The sequence below is a fragment of the Morone saxatilis genome, unplaced genomic scaffold (genome assembly GCF_004916995.1).
Source record: "Morone saxatilis isolate NCDOM2014 unplaced genomic scaffold, NCSU_SB_2.0 Contig8, whole genome shotgun sequence".
Classification (NCBI taxonomy): Eukaryota; Metazoa; Chordata; class Actinopteri; family Moronidae; genus Morone; species Morone saxatilis.
This window is the reverse complement of record NW_023340257.1, coordinates 14,946,096-14,962,089: the sequence shown is the minus strand read 5'-3', so window position 1 is coordinate 14,962,089 and position 15,994 is coordinate 14,946,096. Positions and strand designations below refer to the sequence as shown.

The 15,994-nt window shown below is 38.9% G+C and overlaps 1 protein-coding gene across 2 annotated transcripts; it reads right to left on the bottom strand.

Annotated features, from left to right (window-relative positions):
* Positions 1-3,739: 3,739 nt before the first annotated feature.
* scn3b (sodium channel, voltage-gated, type III, beta) lies at positions 3,740-13,821 on the bottom strand. Of its 2 annotated transcripts, XM_035679487.1 has the most exons (6): positions 13,112-13,821; positions 11,201-11,379; positions 10,865-11,093; positions 7,738-7,876; positions 5,298-5,381; positions 3,740-4,748 (listed from the first exon to the last, which is right to left on the bottom strand). In XM_035679487.1, exons 1-5 carry the CDS (start codon positions 13,161-13,163, stop codon positions 5,318-5,320), a joined length of 663 nt encoding a protein of 220 aa, XP_035535380.1. In that variant the 5' UTR covers positions 13,164-13,821; the 3' UTR covers positions 3,740-4,748; positions 5,298-5,317. The 2 variants fall into 2 exon arrangements, with proteins under 2 accessions (XP_035535380.1, XP_035535381.1); XM_035679488.1 differs by lacking the exon at positions 5,298-5,381.
* Positions 13,822-15,994: the final 2,173 nt, after the last annotated feature.

Here is a 15,994-nt window from a genome sequence, read left to right as displayed (position 1 = left end):
CCTACCTGGCAATAAATCTGATTCGGATTCTGATTCGGATTCGGATTCTGATCAAAAGAGACAGAAGGTGAGGAAACTGAAATACCCAGCAGACCACTTGTGTTAAAAAAAGGAGCTTTGATGGATTACATGACAGTAAATGAATATTCCTGAGAAGATAGGCGTCTCATTCAGTAGTCAGGAACAGCTCTCTATTTGTCACCTCTTTGCTCTTCTTTATGCCAATGACACCACAGGGGGATGATAACAACTCCGTAGCAGCAAGGTTGATATAATTATACAGACACTCAGGAATAATTCACGGGGACTGTGTACATTGTCCATAGTCAGATTATGCTAACCTTAAGTAGAAAGGTTCTCCAGAGGTGCTTCAAAGTTGTGCAGATGCAATTTAATGGCTGACAAAGATGCTATAATCTGTCGAGTGATGTGGTGTGCCAGCAGGTTTCTGTTTCCATAATAAGTTTTGACTTTGAAGAATGTGTAAGTCAGAGGGGAAAGGTAAGTCTCTAATCAAATACTGCCCAAATAATGGTAGCGCTGTAGCCAATTATAATCACAGCCAGGCCTTAGTGTAACTGTGCTGACAGTGCGTCTTGTTCAAAAGCAAAAATTGTGACATATGATTTTTTTCCACCATTCTTAGAAAGCTGTCTTGTTAAGAAATGCAATACACTCAACCACAAAACAAGAATACTGGCACTGAAGTCTTCATTGTGACCTTATAGCAGAAGTTCAGCATTCTTTTTGCACTAAAATATAAATCTGCCATAAGCATTTTTTTAAATTTGTTTGCTCTCTTTGATGGTTTATGACGTTATTTATACATTGAAGGAATACTTTAATATTTTGGGAAATATTTTGTTTTGCTTAATTGACATAGAGATTGGAAACAGGGAAGCTAGCCTGGTAATTCCAAAGGTAATACAATCTGCCTACCAGCACCTCTGAAGTTTACTAATTTTCACTAATTAGCATTTTATATCTTTTTGGTGAATAGATTTTGTTACCTTTGGACGGAGTCAAGCAATTTCCTTATGTTCAGATAAGCTAACTGGCTGCTGGCTCTAGCCTTATATCTACCAGACAGATGAAAGTGGGTTTTTTGAATGAAAAAAATCTTATTTAGACTGTAGATTACTGATGAATTACTGACAACTGTGCAATGATGTGTTACATTTCCAAATGTGCTTTCCTTTCAATGCAGTTAATGTTTTCTCTATCACATCGTTTGTTTTCAGAAGTCTAATCATTGCTGATTTATTATCGACCCAGCTTGATCAGAAGAAAACAGTCTGGCTTTAACTCTATCTCTGGTCTGAAACTCTGAACTCCCCAGCTTAATTTATGTCTACTAAAAGATGAATTGTTTGCAAACCAAACATATCTCCCATCTGTCCTTTGGCTTAAAGTCTCTAATCAAGCTGGAACTTGCAACATTCCAGTATTGAATTAATGTAGCAAAGTCAACAGCCCTGTCCTGCTATCAGTATTCGGCATGAAATGTGTGGAGATTTAAAATTATGAGCAGGCTTCCCATGGTTATCTCAGAAAAACCTCCTTGGAAGAAATGATTCAATTTCTGTGCCTCCATTTGAAATGTGTGCATTCGTTTTCAGCCGCTTAAAGAAATGGAAATCGGCAGGCAGGAGAATTACTGTGGAAACACCCTCTTAGCCGCAGCTTGCTCTGGTACAATGCTTTGAAAATCCCTTTAGAGTCTGTAGCACACAGAGGGTGGACCCCTCAGGAGGAAAGTAGAGGGGAGGAGATGATAATGAGTAAAAACGGCTCTCACAGCTAACAGGTTAAATGCTTTCCAAGTTAGAAAGTGGAAAACCAAAGCATAAATATCCACTTTGTATTTCATCAATATGGTCCCATCTATCATAACTCTTTAATGTTAAAACAGACAGAGCTCTAGCAAAGTGACTATTGATCAACAGCAATCAATAACTTGTGTTCCTGGGTGACTGCAATGTCTGGCAGCATACAGCATGCTCTATCATCAACGCTCAGGCCAAAGCTAAGCGTCTCTGATCAACCCACCTTCCAAACAGATAGGATCAATAAATCAATAACTCAGCAATTTGCAAAACAAAAAATCCCTCTCCTCATCAGCCAATTTTTAAACTGCATGTTTTTTTTTCCATTTTTTTGACTGGCTTAATAGAGAGAGACAGAGAGCTTGACATTTATAAGTTGTCTTTGATTTCATGTCAACATTTGATGACATAATGTGCTTTACACTAGGGGGAGACAAAGACCCTTCGCAGATGGACAAGCATTGTGTACAGCAGATTACATGATTAATCATTTAAGGTCATTTTTTACAACGTCAGAATCAAATATGGTTGCAACTCTTTTGGCCATTCTCAGGCAAAAAGTGAGAAAGCGGTGGCTACACTTTAAATACATCAACTACATGCCGGCATGTTTTTAAAAAACATATGTGCAGACTGCTTTATCAGTGCGTTACTGAGCTACTAAATCCCTTCCTATTATTGGTGACACCTCATGTGATTACCCATTTCCATTTACAAACAAAGAAAATTAACTCCAAATTAAGAGTGTTTATATTCACTGATAGTCTGCGCCCTTGGTGTGATGTGACTTGAAATGCATACCAGAGCACCGAGGCAGTTGGGGCCTGGTGGTTTAATTGAAACATATATTTGTAGAATGTGGGCCATATTACTGGGTTGTATCCTCAGGGAGGCACAGTGTAACAATAGAGAGGGAAGAAGGAGAGACACAAAGAGGAGGAGAGAGAGAGAGCGGGGGGGGGAGGGTCACTGAATTGCACTTTCACAGTAGATCTCAAAGCCATAATGCTATATTGTTGGAGAGTTTATGGGATGTGTCACACAATCAATAACCAATTTATGGGAACTTGATGGAAGAATAAAGGGTGCACTTGTTACATTACCTATTTGCCATTCAGACTATATACCTGACCTTGGTAGGTTGGTGGATGCATTCCTTCTGTTCCGGGATAGTCAATCAAGCCTCTTCCGTTGCTCTTGTAGCAAAGCGTGCTGGGTGACTGGTGGCTTTCCGCACATTTTTGTGCATAGAAGTAATAAACCACTCTACATTTTTTATGGCTGAGCATAAATGAGTGTGTTTCAACTATCGCAGGGTAACATCTTCACCAAGCAATCTGCCTTGCTACAGGCATGCCTGGGTTGCTATAACAACAGCTGCTGCTATATCTGTCACTGCTGTGGGTCACGGCTAGCTAAAAGAGCAATGTACATCACATCTCTCCCTAAGTGCCAGTCTTTCTCCTTTTCTCTCTTCAAGCACCTTTAGCTTTTGCTCTCTTTCTTTGTGTTCCACAACATTTCTGACCATGTCTGGACCAGCTCTGCATAAAACTCTGCTTCACAGAACTGCATCTCAGCTCTGTAGGACTGACAATTAAAATTCACTGAGTTTAAAAACAAGTAAAAACAAATCGAAAGTCTTGTTTGTTAGCTGTATTAATGAGAGCTGGAAACACCAGACAGAACACCAGAGGTACTTATTGTAGTTCATTTAGAGGCCACGTTTTTCCTTTCAACACCACCACCATCACAGATAATAAGGACAATACAAGACAGAAGCTGCTGAGAGTCAATACTGCATTTGTCTCTCAACATCCGGTAAAAGTCTCAAAGTGGAAGTGAAGTCTAAGAACTTTTCAGTAAACAATGGAGCTTCAACACACATTGTGGAATGCATTGTATTTAATTGATCAAAAGCAGCCCACTCACACAGGAGATATATCTGTAACAGACAATGTGACAGTGTGGTATGATTGAGTCACAAAATATATACATTTCTTCAGTGTTGTACTGCAGAAATAGGCACACATTTAGTCTCAATAGCAATGCCACTGTAGAACACCAGCAACAGTCAAAGCTTAAGAATAAATTGTAACTGTACGCAGTAAGACTTAACCTACCAATTGTACTTTGACATCAGTGCTGAACATGGATTAAAGATTTATACAGAGGAGAGGAGAGGATAGGAAAGAGCTCTAGATGAAATCAGATCAACTGAAATAAAGTGATTGGATACAATATAATCTGTTTTTGTATATTTCCATTACATTGTGGTTTCACTGATGCTCACAGCAAAACAGAGAGAAATGCACATCCATACAGTATAAAAGCTTTGCAATCCATTTTCATTAAAAATACAGTAAAGATAATAAGATAAGATATTGGCCAATCCAAATAAAACTGTGACTCAAAATCTCAGCGTGGTCTATAAAATTGTAATAAAACAAAACAAGGACTAGATAGTGAGTGTATAAATTGTGTATAACAGCTTTGACAGCAGTAGGAGAGAGTCTTTCCTTGGAACTTTTCTGTTTAAAGGTTATAAATCACAGAGGCACCACTAACTACTAAAATGATTAGTAACCCTACACACTGACATGTCCAAATGAAGCATAGCTGGTATTTATCTGATAAAAAGGGCAGGACACAGACATTTTTGTTCTTTAACCTGCTGTATTTGTGAAAGCACTTGATTTCAGATGCCTGGCACGAAGGTAAAAAGAGGAGAAAAATTGAGCACTTGGACAGTTTTGACTGACTCTTCACAAGACACAGTCGATACACAGGGGAGGTCGGTTGGCAGGATTCCCATGGATGTTTGAGAGCAATGCTACCTTCATAGTGGCATCGATGAGGGCTGTGGAATATATGCCTGTTTCTGTCACATGACAACAAATTCCCACCGGGATTGGTTAATACCTAAAAAGAGCAGAGAACATGTTCCTTCTTATTCAATAGGAATGATTTATATGCTAAATAATCATATCACCAATATTAAATATACAAATTCAAAATCGGAAACAACAGTGTCGTTTAGGACTGTACTTCATATACATGCAAATCTCATACATTTTAGATTGCTCTAGTTTACTATTTTCACTTAGTGCCAAAGAATACTCTTACCATACATACTGTGTATTCTGAAGCCTAATTTAACACTAATTACCTTACATCAAACACATTCTAACATTCCTTACAGTAAATATTTGATAGTGAGAGAGATTGAGTGGGGAATGAGTATGAATGGAGGACTTGTGATTCAGTGAGAATTCCAAAAATGGCAGGAATGAAAGCCCTTTTGAAGAGAACGAGCAAGAGGAGATACATGGTGTGTGGAAGCAACAGGACAGCACTACAGAACTGCACCAATTTATGGTAATGAGTAATACAAGTACAGAAAATAATCAGAAAAAGAGGGGGATGATTTCACTGATTTGTATCAGGGTGAGAGAGTCACATGTAAAATACCGTGTCATTGAAAACCATTTTTATTCGGTAACAGGAGCGGCTGGAGTGGCTTTCTGCTCAGAGGGGATGGCTAGGTAGTTTGTCCTGCAGGCAGATTGGTAGAAAAAACAGAGGAGTGTCTAAGAGCTTGTGGTAGGGTCCTCTTCACCACCGTATACCACAGACTAGTGTTGGTTAAGGTTTGAACAGCACTAACTACTGTGGAACATGACTGAATATCCTTCATTTTGAGCCTGTGCACTCACATTAGTCCCTAACATGTAATGCCCTGAGGGAATGAATTGTAAACGATGAAAACCTTTTTTTTTTGCTCATAGTTATTTTGAACATAGCACAACACACAAAATGAAATCAACGATAATCCTCTACATACACTTAATGAATAAATCCCCATAAACAACACAAATTAAAACTTACATGTATAAAAAGGAGTAGGAGGAAGTAAACCTTCACTGTAATGTGAGCAGTGGGGAGCTACTGTACAGGCTGCACACCCCCCTCATACAGTATTTAATAGTAAACGTTAAATACTTTCACTAAAAATGGACCCAGTTAAATAGAGCTGCACAGAAACTGTGTAGACGAAGCAAAATTTAACAATAGTGAAAAGAGTTTTGTGACTCCATCAGCAAATTTCAAACATAGCCTCATTTTGTATCTCTTTGACAAATTATCACTTTTGCTGCTGCGTTCCATCTTGTCCCTCAGTAACATGACTAATATGATCTGAGCCACTAATGCATCACAAAATGTCACCTCAAAAGGTTCTCGCCGTGGTACATATCCATTAAGCCTGGGTAGCTAAGAATCCAAACAAAAAACAGCCTCTTTGAGTGGGTGTAGTGTCTCACTGTGGGATGTGTTGTCATACAGGTCAATAATGGCTAAGAGGTGGCCACAAGCCTTTCAACTGCAGGCACTGATGAAGTTATACACATTCAATCACTGAATGCTTAACTTAATGTACACTCTGGATCTGTTCATGGATCAATACAACTTTATCTAAATGCTGAGGGCAAAGTGGATGTAATTTTTACATTAAATTTAAATTTGTATTTCTTTAAACCAATCACACACAGTCATCTGTGGTGCGCTACACCCATGATGGCTGCCCTTGCAAAATAGTGCCAGAAGATAGCGGAAGGGGAGGAGAATGTCGACTGAAATAGTCGCCCAATGGCAGGCCTATATTAAAAGCCTACTTCCTGTGAGCCAGAATAGAGTACCAGGCCTGTTAAATAAATAAATATATAAATAATTCAGTTTATATCATAAACATTCAATGATTAGTCGACTAATGGCTTAAAGTAACAACTACTCGATCAGAAAAATCTTTAGATAGGGGCAGCCCTGTTTAACATATTATTGCGAATATACCTACCACACAATCAATGAAATACAGAAAAATACTATACAATCTCCTGAAATGGATACTAACATTGTGAATCTCATATTGTTCAGTTTTAGGTTATTCAGGTGTTAATTAGGGTTGCAACTAATGATTACTATTATTATGGATTAATTATTGATAATACTAGTAATCATTAATAAAAACACTGTATGACTGCACTATATTGTATTGCCGTACATTTCAGGGCTTTTCTGTTATGCGTTATTGTGTTCACCCCCTGTATTCTTCTTCTGAAAACATACACAGTGTCAGAAATACATTGTGCAGTACTGGAGCTCTATGTGTCACTGCAGGAGTTAGATTTGGAATCAGGATTAATTGTCCATAAAACCACAATAACCGGATCAGCGTGTGTGCTGTGTGTTATCTGTGATTGTTCTGTTCACAATATAAATTGCCTGTTCAAAAGTTGTCGACCTGGATCAACTGGCCTTGTCAATACCATGACAATCCAGTGGGAGCTGACTGTACAGGTGCATTCGGGTCCTTTGTCAGTGCTGACAAGGTGATGCAAAAAGTCAGTTTCTGGTGGAGCTGCAAATCCACCACGAATGTAAAAAGGTTGTTAAGAAAAAAGAGCAGTCAGCAGCGCTTGGAATTATTCAGGCCTGTCAGGCAGTCTAAGTAAAAAGACAGATTACTTTTGCAGGAGGGTTACAAACTGATGCAGTTTAGACTCAATTACCTTGTCTGTATGTCTGTCCTGTCTCCCCCCCCCCCCCGGGTATTGGGCTCTCTTCCTCTTGACTGCTTTCTAAATCTCTCTTTCTGAGGTTTTAAATTACTTTTAAGTGAGGCAGAAACTCGGGCATAAACAGGTAACACTTTCACTTATTTGGCTCACACTGTGTTGGAGACTCATAATATGAACACACTGCCTAGCTGTCTTGTGAGACATAGAAAAGAGAACGTTAGAACACATATGTATCTGGACATGTCACACACAGTGTTTCACAGCCATATTCAGTTGTACTGTATTTATTTGTGTTTTCATCTGGCTGTGCATCTGTACATTTGTGTGGGACTCACGCTGTGTCCTGTGCCTGCTCATCAGACTTGGAGATCTTCCTGTAGCAGTAGACCATCTCTACCAGCAGCCAGAAGGTCAAAAACACCAGCAGCACATACATCATGATCTCAGAGTAGAGCGCTGTGGTGTCTTGACTGGCTGTGAAGCACAAACAACAGCAAGGAACATGTTTTATTCAGTGTGCATCCTACCTCTGAATGTTTTTTTTTTTGTGTTGAATAAAGCAGGGGAGACCTATTCATTCCCAGGATTTAGAACGTTGCTAAGCTTGTTCATGTATGTGCAACATTGTTGACCCACAAGCAACTGTCAGTCATAATAGTGAAGGCAATATTTCTCTAATATACTTCAACTGTTTACTTTCATTTCACTTAATGAAGTCCAACTCAGTATAAACAGTAGTTATTACTATGCAGCTGAACTTAAAGCAAAGCAAAGGCATGTTTTTTGGTGTGCATCCTGTTCAAAGATGCACTTTCAATATGATGCACAAACTATGTCGCACACACAACATTATGACATGGTCATTATACCTGTAGTACAATGATAATAGAGTCTAGAGAGTTGAAGGTGCCCTGTGGAGTTTTGCTGTAAACAAACAAAAATAAGTTTACATTCAGTGTTTATTACTAGAAGGCATTGTGCATATCCTTGCATGTCAATTTCCTTTCTCATAAAATATTTGCAGAGCTTTGTTTACATCCATGTTTGCTTGCAAACAGTCTTCTTCACTGTTCTTGTTGCATCATTGCTACTATTTGTTTGTGCCATCAACAACTGCCAGTGAATGGAATTGCGCTAGGCACCACTAGTGGCCACAAACTCCACAGGGTTCCTTTAAATATGAAATAAGATGGATATACAAAGTCACAGTGGTTCTCAGGGCATGACAGATAGGTTTAAGTTTATGAAAACTTCATAATTGGTCATATTTTGCATACTTTGCAATGGACTTGTAGGAGGAAGTGAAAATTGCACAAAAAGTTGTGATTCGTTTTTGTATTATTCATTAAAAATTGAAAGCAATCTTAAAATCGCTAGTAGTTTGGTGGTGTACGACTCAGCGTTTTGCTCGGAGGACTGCTATGACTGGTGAAAATCTTTGGAAACTACAACGTTTAGTCAAATTTGAGGAAAAGTTGTGTTTATTGGACAAAACTGCAAGGTCCCGCAGAATCATGGGGATTGGTTGAATTTACAAGCTGTATCTCTGTTTTAATTGCTTTATCGACTTGCCTCCTGTCACTACCTCTTGGCCAGGTTGTCATTGTAAATGAGAACTGGTTCTCAATTGACTTGTCTTATAATGGTAAAATTAAATAAAAAATAAATAAAAAGGGATCTTTTAATGGCAAGTAAGAGCAGGAGGAATGATTACAGCAACTTAAAGCTGCTTAAACTTTATAAAATATGAAGCTATCCTTTAATATCTTACATTGCAGGATCATTATGAACCACTGTGAACCACTGTGCCAGTGAGCGTGTACCAAATTGCAGAAAGCCTGCTGACCAGACAGTTGACAGCTTTCACTGATACGATTCTGCAGCTTCTGCAAATAGAGGCTATTAGTGTAATATAATCCCTTTAGATGGGAAAGCACAGATATGTTTGCCGTGAGATAATCCATTTTACTGCTATGGACATCATTATCGTAACATGATTCCCAAGCTATAATGTACAGTACACTGACTGACGGCTTTGTGAAATTTGATACCACAGTAGTATGGGATGTGAAGGAGAGGCTTTTATATATGTATAGAAAATCAAACTAGTATATTTTGGAAAGTTGCACTTCGGAGGATAATCACATCTAATTTGCACTCTGGGATACAACTAGCCTACCTTTATATGCCTCTGACAGTGAACTATATACCACGTGCAAGCAGATTTAAATAATGTAAAGATAAAGAAATGGGGAGTATTAACTAGTTCCAAATATACATGTTGTATTGTATATTCGATCATGAATGACACATTCAGCAAGCCAAGCATTCGGGAAGCAGAATACATTACCCCTTATATTAGAAAGCAAAGTAGTTGGTTTGAATTAACCCCTTCACTGACAACAGAAGAAAGCTTTGATGAACGATAAAGGTAGACAAAGCACAACACATAATTATTCCTCTTTAGTACAGTCATAACAAAGGGGAGAGAAGGAAAGTGGTGTTGTTAGTGGCAGACTGCCCTCACACTGAAGCATCACTTAGTGAAAACAACGAGTTGGAAATAGATAATAAAATGCAAAATCCATTTAAAGCGGTCTGATAAACACTTTATGCAACATGGAAGGAGGGGCATGTACAGCACAAAGAGAGCACTCAGTACACAGAAGTCAACACAGCACAGACGAGTGTTTCTACCAGGAGGGATTGTAAATCAACACGCCTGAGTGGAACCTCTCCAGCATATACTGTGTGCCGCTGTATCATCATCATCGTCATCATCATCGTCATCATCATCATCATCATATGTAACATAATAGCTGGGCCACTCAGCACTAAAATTTGCAAAACTGCAGTGAAATTATGAGTTATGCTGTCCTGAATCTGCAAAGCAAACTCTTTGGATTAAATTTACCTCAGTTCTGAGAATATTGGTTAGAATAAATCTGTTCTACAGATACTGTAAACCCTGAGGGATAAAGATATTTTACACAGACTAATGCTGGGAAGATATTGGATAAATTTTGCAGTACAACCACTCCTGCTGAGACACTGCTGAACCACCAAGAGCTTATATTTATATTAAGCCCAAATATGAATTATATATTTGCTTTGGGGCTGCCTTTTTAAAAATGTTGAAATAAAACACATTTGTGATGCAGTTGATTAGACAGACTGGAAAAAAACAGCTTAAGTGTCATTTGTTAGATGTATATCTCCTGGGACTGCTGTCTATTTTTAGTAACTTCACAGAGGCATGCCTCTGCCTGAAAACAACAGCAAACAGAAGTCTGAGGTCTGATTAACCTAGCTAACCTTAGCTTTAGATCTGGAATAACTGATTCATCTCAGCAAAGAATCACAGCTGGACTTTACCTGCTGTATACAGAAAAGAATTTGGCTAAACCAGAGCACAAACAGGGCAAAATAACATGGAAGAAAGTGGAAAACTATTAGCCGCACCTTGCGCTTTCACCCTCAACTTGATGTCCTTGGTGAGGAAGACCGAGGGAGTGAAGAAGTCAAACTCAAACTTGCGAAGTACGTTGCACTCGAATACACCGGTGTCATTATAAGTGACGTTGACGATCAGGATGGAGACGTCTTGCAAGTCCTGGCTCCCAGTCCAGTTCAGACGGCCCTTAAATGGTCCGTCCAATTCAACCTGTTTGTCATCCTCATACCTGAATATCTATGAGAGAGGAAAGGCAAGTGGGCATGCATAAAATATATACACTGTATATGTATGAAAACACAGATCACGTGTCATATCATATACAAAATATATCAGCAACCTACATGAGTTTTGTTGGGTTGGCTGTCTTTTTCTTTTGTTGGCATGTAGTACCAATCCACAAACGTCTTTGCTTTGATCTCCTCCCTCTTCATACAGGCGATGCAGGTCAACTTCATGGATTTCCCCAGGACTGCTTCTGTCTCCGAGGGGACATCGACACATACTGGCTGGCTCAGGTGGACTGGAGGAGCATGGAAACGTTACACACATTTAACTCAGCAGGTAGCCTAATGAAAGCTCAGTCAAAATGTCCAAGTTTAAAGTCCCCTTCCAGTCAAAAATGTGTTACTTCACTTGGATGTTTGAGCTTTACTGTGCAGAATGCAGGCTGTTTTCACATTAATCTGATTAAAGTTTATCTGTGCTCATAAGTACAATATGATTTGGGAGTATCACAACCAGTTTGGAAGCCAGTCCTGGTCCAATACGCAACGCACAAAAATATAATGTGGAAACCTCCAGTGCACAGACACTTGGACTTTTCATTGAAGTAGGAGAAATCAAGTTACATTTCTGAAATAAAAACAATATTTGCACACTCATAGATTTTGGATTTTTCAATGAAAGAGAATTAGTAATTTCTTAGAATTATTAACAAGTTAAATTAACATTCTTGTGGATCAGGATTATCATTCAAAGATTTTATAGGTCTTAAAACATGTTTGGAGGGAAGCTTGAACTGCTCTTTAACTAGTTTATCAGTAATAACACACCACAAACTGAAACATTTAAACAATTTACTGCAGGGGATTTTGAGGGCGATCTTCAATACTCATCACTGAACATAACAGTTGCCTCAAAGTAAAAGCCTTTCAAAGTAAAAGTGGTTAAAGACGCAGCTATAATTCATCATGTACAAATTTTACAGTCTTTTTTTGCGTATAACAAATTACCACGGTCAGTGACATTTTCAGCCTTTGTTCAACGACTGTGAGAATACAACTAGGCACACTGCTGTAACAGGCACAGTTTTTATCTGTAGTAATAAACTCATGGCCCAGTCTTTCTTATTGAGGTCCTCAGCTCTTGCACTCTCTGCTGACATTCAACCCTGTTCTAAAACAAGACGCAAAACTCACTAAGCGTTAAAAAGGCATAAATTCAATTATACAGTTCTGTGAGCAGTGGAAAGACTTGAGTCACAATACTGATAGCAAATCCAAAATCATCCAGGCCAATAAACACTAATGATGGCCTCTGCCCATTAGTGTTAGCTGGCAGAGGGAGGAATAAATGGAGGGAGGGAGGGAGGGTTAAATGCAGGGACTGTGAATAGTGTAGGAGGACATCAAAGTAGGAAGAAGAGAAATAAGTGATTGATAAATAAGTGCATTACAAGTGATAGAATAATTAGAGAAGGCAGGAAGCGGATGATAACATGGAGGGAAAGAATTGAGGGGATTATGAACACAAAGATTGGATTTCTTGCACTGTGAAGTGAGGCAGTAATCTCTGTAAGCTCTCGCCACATGGATGCCTTTTGTGACTGTTGCTGTGTTGGGTCCAGTGCTCTTATATAACCCAAAGCCCCCCCTAGGCAGACAGTGACAACATCGATTCCATCTCATCCTTTTCATCTCATACAAACACATGGAAAGAGGAGAGAGAAACAAGGAAACAGAGAGCTGGAGAGGAAACTAGAGAAAGGGGGAGGAGAAGGGGAAAATAAATAAACATTGTTGTGTCCTCTGTTCAATGGATTGATTTATTTCACTAAAATGCTGACAACAGTGAGCGGTGCAGCACTGGGCTAACCTCAGTGGGACTCTGAAACTGGGTTTTGAGTTCACAGCCAGCTGGAAGGTTCACAAACCATTAACAAGGCCCATGATTACTCATCTATTATGAATCTGATGGAGTAAGACATGCAACATTCACAGGCAAACAAGATATTTGAACACAGTTATACTTACCAACAAAACACAAAAGTACCAAAGTTTGCAGATGAAGTCTTTGAGTTACCATATTAAACTCTTCCTGGTGCTACTGGTGGACAGTGTCCCTCTAACTTTCGCTTTCTGTGAAGTTGTCTTGCCAGAAAAAAAACAAGACAGGGAGTTGTTGAGATGACTTCAGGACCACGGACAGCGCCTCTCCTCGGCAGATGGGCGCGCAGGTAACTTTCCACTAAAAATCCCAACACTCTGGTTTTTAAAAAAAAGCAGGATTTCAAACTACAAACGGTATAAAAGAGTTGTAGAAACGAGGCTGTGAGGTATCTACGTGCTCATCTATGGGCTGAGGTCTTCCAGGAACACCCTAACTCGCCATTCAACATCTATCTAGACATAACTAACTACATTATTCCCTCCGCTCGATGAAATAAGTCCGTGATGTGGGACAGTTCCTGGTCCACAACTGCTGTCATTCAGTCCAAATCCATCCAGAAAACACAAGAAGAAAAAGAAAATAAGCTAAGAGGAGGAACCTGTGGATTCTCACAAGCCGATATTGTCACTTACTGTTGCGAGATGTGGAGCCTTGTTCACTCACGAACAGCAAAAGCAGTGATACTGGTTCTCTTATTTCACCTCTCAAAGAAAAATACTATTGATTGTTTGAAGTCTATTTCCTCTATCAAAGATGACTGATGACATTTCCCAGCCGCGGCTCACTGCCTTTGTTTTCCAGCAGTCACTTAGAGCTGGCAGCGCCGGGGCTTTGATACGCATGCGTGAGTCACTCCCTCCTAGACTACAATGTGGTCATGCACATATTACTGTCATTTGGGAAGGCCTAACCAACTCACGATGCAGCCTGTTTGCATTTGCTTTTGACTGCCGGAGCTAAACAAACAAAACCCAGCGTCTCAGTATCTACAAACCAAATACAAATCAGTTTTCAGCTTAAGAACAACAATGAGACAGCACTCCTTTTGTCATGTGTTATATAATCTTGTTTAGCAGCTGCTAGCAGAGCCCTTTTTATTTTATTTGTTACACATAAATACTTGCATTATGCCTACTTCCCAAGTCTTAGACCAAGGACGACATTAGGACCAGTTTCTAGAAGATATAGTGGTTCAACTGCAGTCTTTCTGTAGTATAACATGTTGTAGCCACAAGTTAACATTAGAGACATACAGGCTTACAAAGTGTATATACTGTACACAATATGCATGCAAATCTACTTTTATCTACACATAAAGCATCAAACAGTTTATCACATTGCCCGAATCCGTACTTTGAAATCATATAAATACCAAGCACACACACAGGCCAATCTATATCTTGTGCATACTGCAGCAATGGAGCTGATAAAATAATGTGCAGGACACAACTCACTAATCTAATGATCTTTTATCCTCTTGAGTTTAGCCTTAAAAGGGCCTGACCTTTTCTGCGATATTCAGTCTATATTTGGGTACAAACTGGTCCATGCTGGATGACTGGGCTCCAGCAACAATTGGTCTCTCTTTTCTTCTCATCTTTGATTCCCTTTTCTTTAATAATTTAAAAGATATACAATGTTAAATATCTGAAATATTTTTACTAATTCAGTTGCAATGATTCAGTGATTTGGGTAGAAAAAGAAAGAACCTTATTTCTGTCCATCACACCAACACAACCTGCTGCAGAGAGGACTGAAGTGACTGCTGAACAGTGTAATTATATCACCTTTTTTTCTCTCACTGGAAGCTGCAGTGATTTGACTCTCTTGTAAAAGGCTGAAAGATGTGATGAGAATGCAATGAAATGGCCAACAGACTGAATCCACTTTTTGCCTTTCCCCCATCTTTCTCTTTGTCTCTGTAGATCTGTGGTACATCCAATATGAATATCTTTTCTTTTTTATTGGCATCCATTATTTGTTTTAATCTTTATGTATTCCATTGGACATAAAAAGGGTTATATGCTGAAATTGTTTTATATAATCTGTTTGATTTGCTCACAAGAAAGAAAATCTACTTATCCGGCTTCTAAATTCAACAGAATATAGGGTCATGATATCAAATATTTCAAAGTAATTCCATCAGTATTATGCTAATTATATGCAAACATATGTCTCTAAACTTGAGATATGCTGTTTCTACATTTTGATCTTTATGTCACAAACTAAATTCTTTTCTTTCATCTCAAATATTTCCGAGACACCCACCAAGAAATCAGGATTACTGTCATGTTTGATTTTGTTATCTGTCAACTCTATGAAAGAACAAAACATGTTGAGATGAACCCATGACATAACATCCTCAAGCCTGAAAGATGATAATCTCACTGTGACATCACAGCATTTAATCTTGCATTGTTGCCATTGTATCTGGAGTAACAAGCGGATTACTCCAGAGGAGAACAAGAATCAAGGGTTTTAGAATGTCAGCATTATTTATTTCTTTTAAAAGGGCACAAGAAATAAAAAGGTAAAAAATGTAAATTTCTGTTTTGTAAACATCAAAATAAGTATGCTTTGAGTGCATGTTGTGTTAGAGCTGTAAAAAACTGAAACTGTTGAAAGAGTGAATCCACAGGTTTATGCGGTAATGCTTAGTAGTCGTAGTCGCTGCAGATTTTAATGTAAAAAGAACAGCAAAGAGAAAGCTGAGTGCACTCTTGTGTTGCTGTCAGCATCAGCAGTAGGCTGGCACTCTGAGGAGCAGACTAAATATGGCAGGCCTGGTTGAACCACATCCTGCAGATAAGGAAACCATAGCAACAGTAATGCAGTGCCATGGTGACGACAGGAGGCCTGCTTAGCGACAGCCCTGCAGACTCAGGAAGACAACAAGCCTCAAACCCAGCTCTCATTTTCACAGGCATCCTATGTGTTTGATTTACTTTCTAGAAAAAGAAAGGGGT